We start from the raw sequence: 13598 nt of genomic DNA on the forward strand, positions 1-13598 counted from the left end.
AATTAGCATGTGCAAACAGAGGAGAGAAACTAAAACTGCTCTACTAAACTGAGGAGTCCTCATTCAGGAGACGATCCTGAGAAGTCCAGCAGCGCTGTTACTTTATAGCAATCCATCAAGTGATACACAGTTGCTGATTCTTATTCTGTCTGGATAAAGTGTAGACTTTAAGAAGCGACATGTTCAGTAGGATAAAATGAGAACGTTTTTTTGTCAGGGCTGATAAATCCGGATCACTGAAGCATGTCTATTACTGTGAATCTGAAGAGGATTTCCAACCTGCCTGGGAAATACGACAGGAAAGTGGAATTGTCTTTTAGGGGTAAGAATGCAAAATACCTGTTAAATTGACCCTAGGTGCTTTTATTTATTTTTTTATTAAAGAAAACAAAACAGGAGCATAAATATAATTTTTTTGCTACATTAATGTTTCAAATACATGATACTTTAAAATGAAAACAATGTACTGTAGCTTGTTTATACACTAGTGTTTCAAAAGAACAGTTACCTCTATATTTTAATGTAATGGCAAGAGCAACAATACTTTTTGACCCTCTTAATCTCTACTTTCGTGTATTTTTCACAATAGTCTTGTAGCTTCAAATGCAATATACAGTGGTACCTTGTAACTCATCTTTTCCCTTTAACCCTACGTGTTCATTTTGTTGTTTTTTTAAACATTTATTTATTTAATTTTAAATTAACAATGAACAGTCGCTTTGTTCTTTGCTCTGGTTGAGCGGTGCGGTAATACGTCATCAAAGTGCGAATATGAGACGAAACTGCATTTGTATGGAATAACCATCCGATTTACTCTTAAAGCTCCACATAATAATAATAATACATTTTATTTATAACGCACATTACATTTGAAAACGAATTTCAAAGTGCTACAGAAAAAAGAGTAATATAAAACATCATGAAATATAAAAAAAATATAAACATCATAGCATCATGAGACATACATCATAAAATCAGCGGTTATTTGAGTCATAAAATCTGGTAAAAAGATTGTATCTGTGTTCAGCTGGATTTTTCACCTGTTTCACTTTTAAACTTGTGTTACAGCTCGGTGTTCATTTTTGCTTTTTATTTCATTGTTTTTATATTATATTTGTGTTATTATTAGTGTATTAGTGTCAAAAACAACCCCATTATTTTACATTAGCCTAAAATATATGCAGTTTCACGGGACCATGGAACGCATTAACAGGTTTCCCATACATCCTTATGGGAAAAGATACCTTGAAACTCAACGTCTTTCAAACTTGACGCCTCTCCCAGAACCAACTGACGTTGAGTTTCAAGGTACCACTGTATACAACAAACATGACGCACACACACATGCACACACTTTAATCTATAATTTTTGTTAAATATAATCGATCTGATTATTTAAGGCTCTGAGACTTGAGCAGACTTTTGATCTTGATGCGCTGGACATTTTCTTACATAAAGATACAGTATACACACACAAAAACGTCATTTACCAATGCAGATAAAATACACTGTATCTATGATATTACCATTAAATACCAGTTAATACACTTTGTATTGTGATGTACCATGTGATTATTAAAATCTTTATTTGCACAGATTTTACACACAAAACCAAGATTCTTCAATGCGAAAACATTGCTATTTTTAACGAGGTAAGTAAAATATATTGCTGTCTGACTCTGATTATTACTTCACTGTATGAAAGCATAACGTATGTGTTATACAAACACCTTTATTGTTCAGATACACAATTTTCAATCAGTTTAAATGCCAAATACTTTGAAACTTATTATTATGGCACTAAGGTCTGTGTGGGCCACTGGAGTTCCTCCACCAAACTGCTGCTGTTAGATTGTAAGCAAATCATTTATTTTATAATCTATAATTGATAATGTACAACTCTTGGGTGTGGTTAAAATACCTGAATGCAATATCTAGAGGTTGTATGCACAGTTAAGTCTTAAAGTGAAATCACAAATCTTACTGTATTAATACCCAAAAACATTCTATCAAAACCATTAACACAATCAGTTGCACTTTTTTTTAATGTCTGTTAAAGACGCAGATAAATTCACAGTATTGTTTAACATTGTAATGACTAAATGAAGGAATAGAAGAATTTTAGGCAAATGTAGGATGTCTTGCAAGTCATCGCTCAGTATCTTGATCTTACCATTCCAAAACAAAGCTTTTTTGGAAATGGAGAATAAAAGCAACCTTGAACCATGAGGCTTTCTTTACAATGCTTTACATAGTGTTGGTGTCTAGTGCTGATGTTTTTACAGCCAAAGACTGTTGGTGTTTGCCAAAGAGTCACATATATTATGGACAGTGGTAGCCTAGTGGGTAGAGCTGTGTGTTACTAATTGGAAGGTTGTGGGTTTGAATCCTGGCTCTACCATGCTGTAGGTAGTCTTTTGAAGTCATATAGCAATTTATTTATATATTTTTAAGATGAGTGTTTATTTAGCAAGTTTTTTTTGTATAGGGAAAACATGTTGGAAGAATTTCTGCAGGGCTTTTGCTGTTTTACTTTTTAAACCTTCTTTAGCATTGTATATTGTGCTTTGGTGTGATCTTTAAAGGACATTCACTACTAAAGGGAAAAGCAACAATACTAATTTTAGATTACTTACAACATATATTTTTTACACTGGAAAACTGTCAGCCTGTTGTTTTACGTACATTTTTTCATATTGGATTGTAAATGATAGTGTACCAATTGTTTGTTTTATTAGATAGAGATGAATGATTAGTTATTTTCTATCATTTCAAATTAATTACAACTTTAGTAAAATAATGAATACATTTTATTTTATTTTTTATCTATGCATTTACCAATTTAGCGTAGCCAATCCATTTTCCACTGCTGGGGGCCCCGATGGTGTCCAAGGAGGGTGTATATTTTCTCCCATACTTTGTGCCTGCACCGATCTCTGCGCTCTTCCACTTCTGTACAGGCGCCTTGGGCAACCAGGGTCTTTATACAGCATTGAATTGAAGACCCCACCCCTTAATGCAATCTTTTCCCACACTGCAGACTAGAGGCCAATTTTGTCTGCTAAAGGCACTTGCCAGTTGTGCCTGTTAGGGGGTGCCCAGCTGACCGAGAGCGCCACCTGGGTACCCCACTAATACATTTTATGCGAGATTACTTGATTCAAAATATAAATAGCACACAGATTTGTTACCTTTTGGCTTGACAAAAACTCTTTGTCATGGCACGTTAGGGCAGCTAGTATAATGGGTGATGCTGAGCAACATGGGTCTTGGGACCTGGGTTCCATCCTTGCTTCTGGTCAATCTTTGTGGAATGTGTCTGTGTGGTTTCCCATGTCTGTGTGTATTTTGGGTACCAGACCCACCACCACCCAACACAGCAAAGATAAACTGGTTATTAAAAATGAATAAACAAAGGAGCAGCTGTTTAATAAGAGCTCTAAAATTAAAATCATGAGAAAAAGTAGATTGATAAACGCTCAAATTCCCTGAGAAACAGCTTGAGAGCAGTGTAAAATGGCAGAACTTCCTCTTTCCTTCCTATGTACTGCGTTTTTAATAGTTTCGATGTTTGGCAGGGTGGAGGTGTGGTTGTGTTCATTACAGAAACCGCTCCCTACAGGCTTAGTCATTCTTGGCACCTTACAGTAGGTGCGCACCCAATTCAGTAAATTGTTAGCACTCTGCAATCAGTCACAGAACGATATATTTAGTGTTTGCACTTCTGTCTCTCCCTTAAGTTAAACTTTAACTCATGTTAAACGAAACTACAATCTTAAGAAATGTAGAGATGAAATACGGAACATGGTCAGGCTTTGGCTGGTCAGGTATAACCGGCCATTCCTAGTCTAAACGGTACAAAATTAATGTGCCATAGGTGTATTTATCAATACATGGGGAGCCTAAAAGCCATTAAATAGTTAGTTAACATTTTAGACAGGTAAATCACATTTGGGAAGTTAATTTGACCATAAATTTGTCCATGAACCACAGACTGCACATGATGCTCATGCTCATGATGTGTACTTCTCAGATTACCCTGCATCACTAACTATTTTATTAATGTACTTTAGCCAATTAGTCTTCCACTGCTGGGGATCACGTCCAAGGAGGGTATATTTGCCTGACACACACTCCTTTCGGTGGATTCATGCGTGAGGCCAGTCCCACACATGGAGAGTCATGCACGTCATGCACTGATCACTGCGTTCCTCCACTTCTGCAAAGGTGCCTCAATCTACTAACTGAGGTCCTTACATAGCGCGTATGACCTCACCCCCTTTTTTAGTCTGGCCTTTTCCCAGACTATTGCTGCCAGTTGTGCCCAGCCAACCAGTAGCAGAGCTGAGATTCGAACTCGGAGAGTTTAGAATCTCAGTGCTGGTGTGCTAGCGGAATTTCCACTTAACAAAACTGTGTGTTTATCTGCCAATGGACACTACGTGTGCCACACCTTATAAAGATGCATTTGACTAGCTCCATGTGTCCTGGGGAAACCACATGCTAGTCTCACCCTCCAAGATTGTTGGTTGTTGTAAAAAAAAACACATGGAAATTTGTCTAAACTTGACTAACTGTAGTCTATCTTATACTTCTTATTGATCTGTATGCTGTCAGATTAGCTATAAAGAAAAATGATAAGGTTCTTAAAAGCATCAGCAATCACTTAATAGTAGCAATTAATAATTACTGTCAGATTAAATTTGGCATGTCAGAAAATGTTGATCCTGTTGTCTGGAGGTAATAAAATAGCAAAGCCATCTTTGAATACTTAGCACTTATCACTTGGTAAAAATTAACTATTCTTGTTTCCCCTGGAAAAATAACCCTAGCCAGGTCTTTGTAACTCTATGGAAGGATTGGAGATTTCACCCTCCTCGAGTTGTGTTGTCCTGTCTAATAACAATACATGAGCCTTAGTTAAAAAAATATGTGACGGCTGGCTTCATGTGTTATAGGGGAGAAACCAGAACACCCAAAGCTAACTCATGAAGATTTGAGGATTGAACAACACATAATATGTTATATATACACACACCGATCAACCATAACATTAAAACCACCTTCTTGTTTCTACTCTCACTGTCCATTTTATCAGCTCCACTTACCATATAGAAGCACTTTGTAGTTCTACAGTTACTGACTGTAGTCCAACTGTGATCATTCTCAGCACTGCAGTGACACTGACATGGTGGTGGTGTGTTAGTGTGTGTTGTGCTGGTGTGAGTGGATCAGACACAGCAGCACTGCTGGAGATTTGAAACACCTCACTGTCACTGCTGGACTGAGAATAGTCCACCAAAAATATCCAGCCAACAGCACCCTGTGTGTAGAGTCCTGTGACCACTGATGAAGCTCTAGAAGATGACCAACTCAAACAGCAGCAATAGATGAGCGATCGTCTCTGACTTTACATCTACACGGTGGACCAACTAGGTATGAGTGTTTAATAGAGTGGACAGTGAGAGGACACGGCATTTAAAAACTTCAGCAGCGCTGCTGTGTCTGATCCACTCATACCAGTACAACACACACTAACACACCACCACCATGTCAGTGTCAAGGCGGTGCTGAGAGCGATCCACCACCCAAATAATAGCTGCTATGTGGTGGTCCTGTGGGGGTCCTGACCATTGAAAAACAGCATGAAAGGGGGCTAACAATGCAAGCAGAGTAACTGATGGACTACAGTCAGTAATTGTAGAACTACAAAAGGCTCCTATATGGTAAGTGGAGCTGATAAAATGGACAGTGAGTGCAGAAACAAGGAGGTGGTTTTAATGTTATGGTTGATTGGTGTATATATATATATATGGCCTTTTAATTAAAGGTGCCTAATTAAAAAACAGTCCTTAATTTAGCTTTGTAGTAAATATAGACAGTTTTAGAAGTATTGGAACACTTGGTAAAGATGGATAAAAATGATTATAAAAATGTGTGACAATATGAGAAAAAAACTGACCTTTAATAAAAATAGATTAATTAAAAAAACACTGTAAAAATATGCATGTCACAAATATTGCCACCCCTGGAAATGCCTATGAGCAGGTTCCAAATGACAAACTGCACTTCTGAAAAAGTTGGGACAATTTATAAAATACAATAAAAACAAGAGTCTGTGATTTGTTAATTGTCTTGAACCTTCATTTGACAAAAGTACAGTACAGAATATTATAAATGTAAACAAATTCAGAATTTGACGCCTGTTTACTACTGTTATGTTACCTTTCCTAGTAATTTTACTTTTTAATCGTGTGTAATCACTGGAAATTAACTGTGGAATTTCTTGCCCATTCTTGCTTGATATAAGCTGTTTAAAACTCATTGTCATGTGGTTACGTTGTCTGATTCTGCTCTTCATGATGAGCCATACAATTTCACTAAGAGACAGATCTAGACTGCAGGCAGGCTGATCAATCACACCCATTCTGTGTCTATGAAGCCACACTGTTCTAATGCATGCAGAATGAGGACTGACATTGTCTTGCTGAAATAACCACGGACTGCCTGGAAAAAGATGTTGCCTTGATGGCAGTATTTGTCTCTTTAAAATTCCAGCATATGCCTCTGTGTCAATGGCACCTTCACTGCTGGACTGAGAATAGTCCACCAAAAATATCCAGCCAACAGCACCCTGTGTGTAGAGTCCTGTGACCACTGATGAAGCTCTAGAAGATGACCAACTCAAACAGCAGCAATAGATGAGCGATCGTCTCTGACTTTACATCTACACGGTGGACCAACTAGGTATGAGTGTTTAATAGAGTGGACAGTGAGAGGACACGGCATTTAAAAACTTCAGCAGCGCTGCTGTGTCTGATCCACTCATACCAGTACAACACACACTAACACACCACCACCATGTCAGTGTCAAGGCGGTGCTGAGAGCGATCCACCACCCAAATAATAGCTGCTATGTGGTGGTCCTGTGGGGGTCCTGACCATTGAAAAACAGCATGAAAGGGGGCTAACAATGCAAGCAGAGTAACTGATGGACTACAGTCAGTAATTGTAGAACTACAAAAGGCTCCTATATGGTAAGTGGAGCTGATAAAATGGACAGTGAGTGCAGAAACAAGGAGGTGGTTTTAATGTTATGGTTGATTGGTGTATATATATATATATGGCCTTTTAATTAAAGGTGCCTAATTAAAAAACAGTCCTTAATTTAGCTTTGTAGTAAATATAGACAGTTTTAGAAGTATTGGAACACTTGGTAAAGATGGATAAAAATGATTATAAAAATGTGTGACAATATGAGAAAAAAACTGACCTTTAATAAAAATAGATTAATTAAAAAAACACTGTAAAAATATGCATGTCACAAATATTGCCACCCCTGGAAATGCCTATGAGCAGGTTCCAAATGACAAACTGCACTTCTGAAAAAGTTGGGACAATTTATAAAATACAATAAAAACAAGAGTCTGTGATTTGTTAATTGTCTTGAACCTTCATTTGACAAAAGTACAGTACAGAATATTATAAATGTAAACAAATTCAGAATTTGATGCCTGTTTACTACTGTTATGTTACCTTTCCTAGTAATTTTACTTTTTAATCGTGTGTAATCACTGGAAATTAACTGTGGAATTTCTTGCCCATTCTTGCTTGATATAAGCTGTTTAAAACTCATTGTCATGTGGTTACGTTGTCTGATTCTGCTCTTCATGATGAGCCATACAATTTCACTAAGAGACAGATCTAGACTGCAGGCAGGCTGGTCAATCACACCCATTCTGTGTCTATGAAGCCACACTGTTCTAATGCATGCAGAATGAGGACTGACATTGTCTTGCTGAAATAACCACGGACTGCCTGGAAAAAGATGTTGCCTTGATGGCAGTATTTGTCTCTTTAAAATTCCAGCATATGCCTCTGTGTCAATGGCACCTTCACTCATGACGGATGTTGGTTTTTGCACCTTTTGTTGATAACATTCTGGGCTGTTTTTCATCTTTGGCAAAGAGAACTCGATGTCCATTTTTCCCGAGCTGAAAACAAGCTGAAATGTGGACTCATCTGACAACAACTTATGTTCCTGCTGCTTTTTGGTCCATCCGAGATGAGTTCAGGCCTGCCTTGCAATCAACGTTCCCACTGTGTAAACTTATTAAACCATGACTTTATGGACCTTGTTTCAAACACAGGGGCACAGTCATGCTGGACCAGGAAAGGGTCTTTTTCTTTTCTTTTTTTAAAATTTTTTATTTATTTATATTTTTTCCCCTCTTTTTTCTCCAATTTTTATCCCCAGTCTAGTCGTGTCCAATTACCCTGATTGCATCCTCTATACAGATTCGACCCTTCACCGCTGACTGAGGACGCCTCTCACGCCCCCTCCGGTACGCACAGTCAGTACAGACTGCATTTTTCACCTGCACGAGTCGAGTTCATACAATTGACGGCCACTGTGTACGGAGGGCCACACCCCCATCAGCATTATTCCTCAGCCCTGTGCAGGCGCCATCAGTAAGCCAGCAGGGGCCGCAGTCGCACCAGTTATGAGGACCTATGATCCGACTTTCTTACCTTCTAACCCTAAACAACAGCCAATCGTTGTTCATGCAGCTGCCCAGCCTAGTCAGAAAGGCAGAGCTGAGATTCGATACGATGTATTCGAAACCCCAACTCTGGTGAGCTAGCGTACGTTACCGCTGCACCACCTGAGCGGCTTGGAAAGGGTCTTTTTCAAACTATTGCCATAAAGTTGGAATCCTGTTATTTCTTTTTTAGTATTTTATACACCTGTTAATGTGCAGCTAAAATGCCTGAAAAAGATAAGTGTTTTCCATATACTTTTGGCCATAAAATTTACACTACACTAGCTAAGCACTAAAGTTTAGGCACTGTTAATACTTAAAGAAGCATAGGGAAAACAGATTGCTTTTTGGATGTACTTTGAGGGCAGTCTTCAGGTTACCCCTCTCCAGGGCCAACCTTGGGGTGTGGTAGGGGTATAAAGGTGCTTAACCAGGTACAACTTAACATAAAGACAACCTGAGTAAACACAAAATATAGTTTGTAACTTGCCATGAGTAAAAATAGTAATAATGGATTGTTTTACATCTTTGGCAAAGAGAACTTAATGTCTATTTTTCCCAAAGCTAAAAACAATCTGAAATGTGGACTTAACTGACAACAACTCAGGTTCCTACTGTCTTTTGGTCCATCTGAGATGAGCTTAGGCCCAGAGAACTTGGTATCACTTCTGCTAACAAATATATTTGTATAGCGCTTTTTACCAAAAGATGCGTGGAGTTTCAAGTTGTATTAATTGATGCAGCAGTGATGCTAGCATGACGATTTCTAATAGAATACTTTAGGACTCAAGGGTCACAAATATTAGTGATTTCAAGCCATGCAGTTCACAAATAGAGATTTCTCTGGATTTCAAGAGCTCAAGTTCAAGAGTTCAAGAGTGTGTATATTCCCTGTATCGTTTTACAATATCATGTATGATAAATGGTTAAACACCTAAATTATTTTCAATTTTGCCACGGACCATCTTTGAGCATTTGCTGGAATTTTGTTTCTACATTCTTTTACTGACATTATTATACTGAAATTATTTTTTGATTGTCTAGCACTTTAGGTGGCCACACTATGGCAAAATCATCAAGGATGAAGTACTCTCCATCAGTGTGTACAACTGCAGCAAGATGTTCAGTAACAGGTCAGCTGGTTTTATGTCTATATAATTATCATAACCATTGTCTTAATTTGTATAGCTTTTCTCCCAGGCTATAAAGATATAGAGTTATCTTTCCCTTTGTGGCTATAATAGTCTCTACTATTCTGAAATGGCTTTTCACAAGATTTTGAACCTAATTACAATTAAGTCAAAAGTCTCACAGGTCAGTTTTACAGTCTATTTATTTTGTTTTTAACATTGTTTTACAAGAATAAGAACAAAGAGAAAAAAACGAACAAAAATTTACTTTGACTTTTATTTGATTGCAGACAGGATGAACCTGAGATATTTCATGTTTTATCTGCTCAACTTCATTTCATTTACTAATAAATATCTATTCCTGCATTTCAGGGCTGCAACACATTCCAAAAAAAGTTGGGACAGTAAAGCACTTACCACTTTGTAATGTTACTATTCCTTTTCACCACACTTAAAAGACGTTTTGGCACCGAGGAGACCAAGTGATTTAGTGTTTCAGCTTTTATTTTGTCCCATTCTTCCTACAAACACGTCTTAAGATGTGCAACAGTATGGGGTCGTCGTTGTTGCATTTTGTGTTTCAAAATTGAAGGCAGCATCTCAATGTACTTTTAAGATCTCAATGTACTTTTCTGCATTAATGCTGCAATCACAGAAGTGTAAATGACCTTTGCCAAGGGCACTGACACAGCCCCATACCATGACAGACCCTGACTTTTGGACTTGTTGCTGATAACAGTCTGGATGGTCCTTTCCGTCTTTGATCCGAGGCACACCTGGAATGCTGGTTCATCTGACCACAATACGCGTTTCCACTGTGTGATGGTCCATCCTAGATGCCTCAGAGCCCAGAGAAGTCGATGCTGCTTCTGGACTAACATAAGGCTTCTTTTTTTGCCCAGTAAAGTTTTAAGTGGCATTTGTGCATGTAACTCTGTAGTGCTTGACGAAGGTTTGCCAAAGTAATCCCTCACCCATGTGGTTATATCAGCTATTGTTAAGTGGCGGTTCTTGACATTTACATTTTCAGCATTTAGCAGATGCTTTTATCCAAAGCGACTTACAGTACTGTGACAGTATATTATGTAAGCAATTGAGGGTTAAGGGCCTTGCTCAAGGGCCCAACAGTGGCAACCTGGCAGTGGTGGGGCTTGAACCAGCGACCTCTGGATTACTAATCCAGTACCTTAACCACTAGGGTACAACTGCCCTGTTTGATACAGTGCCGTCTGAGAGATCGATGATCACGGCGATTAGCTTAAGCCTGAGCCCTTGGCCTTTGTGTACTGAAATTCTTCCAGGTTCCTTGAATGGTTTAATGATATTATGCACTGTAGAGGGAGAAATATGCAAATCCCTTCCGATCTTTCTTTGAGGTTCATTGTTTTTAAACATTTCAATCATTTTCTCACACATTTGTTGACAAACTGGAGATCCTGACATTACCTGTTTTGAATCACATCATTACTTAGTTTTTTCACCTCATTACTAGCCCTAAATTGCCCCAGTCCCAACTTTTTTTTGGAATGTGTTGCAGGCCTGAAATTCAGGAATGTATTAACAAATGAAATGAATCTGAACAGACAAAACATGAAATATCTTGGGTTCAAACTGTCTGCAATCAAATAAAAGTCAAAGTAAATGTAAGGAACACTGCATTTTTATTTTATTTGCATTTTCCACACTGTCCCAATCTTTTCTGATTTGGGGTTGTTTACTGTACTGTAGTAATAATATACTTCTACAAACCAATAGTTATTAGTTATTAGCTGTATTAATGTGTACTGGTGAGCTACTGGTTAGCAATCTATGCTCATACATGCCTGATTTGCCAAACTTCAAATGTATTTGTATTTCTAACAATAAACACTGTCTCAAAGCAGCTTTGGTTCCAAAACTCCTAATGAGCAATCCTATTATTAAGGGTCTAAATATTATTTCTATCTATAATGATAAAACCTTAGGAGGAACCAGATTTTGAAATAGACCCTCATCCTCCCTGGGAGGCCTAGATGATATTTGATTTGAAATCTCATTTCATGTTTGGGGCTGATTTTGCAGGCTGCTGGGGAAGCTGGTGATCAGTTTGCAGCATGTGGTGACAGCAGGGAGGCTGGTCCTGCGAGAACCTCTCACAGACAGCAACTACAGCCTGACTGATGTGAGTCTCAAGTGCTGTACAAATCTATTAACCTCTTAGTAACCATATTTAGAAAAGAGGTGTGGATATTTGTGGCTGTTCAAATGTCAGCAGTTTAGTTTATGTAACGTCCTAATACTGTGGACTCAGAGATCGCACGTAAGTCGCACACACAGCGACTTCAGACTCGACTGTGACTCGACTCATAACTTGCAAAAAAATGACTCGTAAACAATAAGAGTCCCTAGTGTCAGCATGTGTTAACATTAGTTACGTGTGACAATTATATATATATATACTGTATATACTGTATATACAGTGTATCACAAAAGTGAGTACACCCCTCACATTTCTGCAAATATTTTATTATATCTTTTCATGGGACAACACTATAGAAATAAAACTTGGATATAAGTTAGAGTAGTCAGTGTACAACTTGTATAGCAGTGTAGATTTACTGTCTTCTGAAAATAACTCAACACACAGCCATTAATGTCTAAATGGCTGGCAACATAAGTGAGTACACCCCACAGTGAACATGTCCAAATTGTGCCCAAAGTGTCAATATTTTGTGTGACCACCATTATTATCCAGCACTGCCTTAACCCTCCTGGGCATGGAATTCACCAGAGCTGCACAGGTTGCTACTGGAATCCTCTTCCACTCCACCATGATGACATCATGGAGCTGGTGGATGTTAGACACCTTGAACTCCTCCACCTTCCACTTGAGGATGCGCCACAGGTGCTCAATTGGGTTTAGTCCATCACCTTTACCTTCAGCTTCCTCAGCAAGGCAGTTGTCATCTTGGAGGTTGTGTTTGGGGTCGTTATCCTGTTGGAAAACTGCCATGAGGCCCAGTTTTCGAAGGGAGGGGATCATGCTCTGTTTCAGAATGTCACAGTACATGTTGGAATTCATGTTTCCCTCAATGAACTGCAGCTCCCCAGTGCCAGCAACACTCATGCAGCCCAAGACCATGATGCTACCACTACCATGCTTGACTGTAGGCAAGATACAGTTGTCTTGGTACTTCTCACCAGGGCGCCGCCACACATGCTGGACACCATCTGAGCCAAACAAGTTTATCTTGGTCTCGTCAGACCACAGGGCATTCCAGTAATCCATGTTCTTGGACTGCTTGTCTTCAGCAAACTGTTTGCGGGCTTTCTTGTGCGTCAGCTTCCTTCTGGGATGACGACCATGCAGACCGAGTTGATGCAGTGTGCGGCGTATGGTCTGAGCACTGAAAGGCTGACCTCCCATGTCTTCAACCTCTGCAGCAATGCTGGCAGCACTCATGTGTCTATTTTTTAAAGCCAACCTCTGGATATGACGCCGAACACGTGGACTCAACTTCTTTGGTCGACCCTGGCGAAGCCTGTTCCGAGTGGAACCTGTCCTGGAAAACCGCTGTATGACCTTGGCCACCATGCTGTAGCTCAGTTTCAGGGTGTTAGCAATCTTCTTATAGCCCAGGCCATCTTTGTGGAGAGCAACAATTCTATTTCTCACATCCTCAGAGAGTTCTTTGCCATGAGGTGCCATGTTGAATTTCCAGTGGCCAGTATCAGAGAATTGTACCCAAAACACCAAATTTAACAGCCCTGCTCCCCATTTACACCTGGGACCTTGACACATGACACCAGGGAGGGACAACGACACATTTGGGCACAATTTGGACATGTTCACTGTGGGGTGTACTCACTTATGTTGCCAGCTATTTAGACATTAATGGCTGTGTGTTGAGTTATTTTCAGAAGACAGTAAATCTACACTGCTATA

General features: G+C 39.0%; 1 protein-coding gene across 1 annotated transcript in view; it reads left to right on the top strand.

Annotated features, from left to right (window-relative positions):
- Positions 1–243: 243 nt before the first annotated feature.
- fer1l4 (fer-1 like family member 4) overlaps positions 244–13598 on the top strand; it is an 84216-nt gene continuing 70861 nt past the window's right edge. Inside the window, 4 exon segments of the mRNA XM_062986245.1 lie at positions 244–322; positions 1597–1652; positions 9588–9676; positions 11735–11834. Of these exon segments, the coding sequence (XP_062842315.1) occupies positions 244–322; positions 1597–1652; positions 9588–9676; positions 11735–11834 (324 nt within the window).

This window comes from Trichomycterus rosablanca, chromosome 24 (genome assembly GCF_030014385.1).
Source record: "Trichomycterus rosablanca isolate fTriRos1 chromosome 24, fTriRos1.hap1, whole genome shotgun sequence".
Taxonomy (NCBI): domain Eukaryota; kingdom Metazoa; phylum Chordata; class Actinopteri; order Siluriformes; family Trichomycteridae; genus Trichomycterus; species Trichomycterus rosablanca.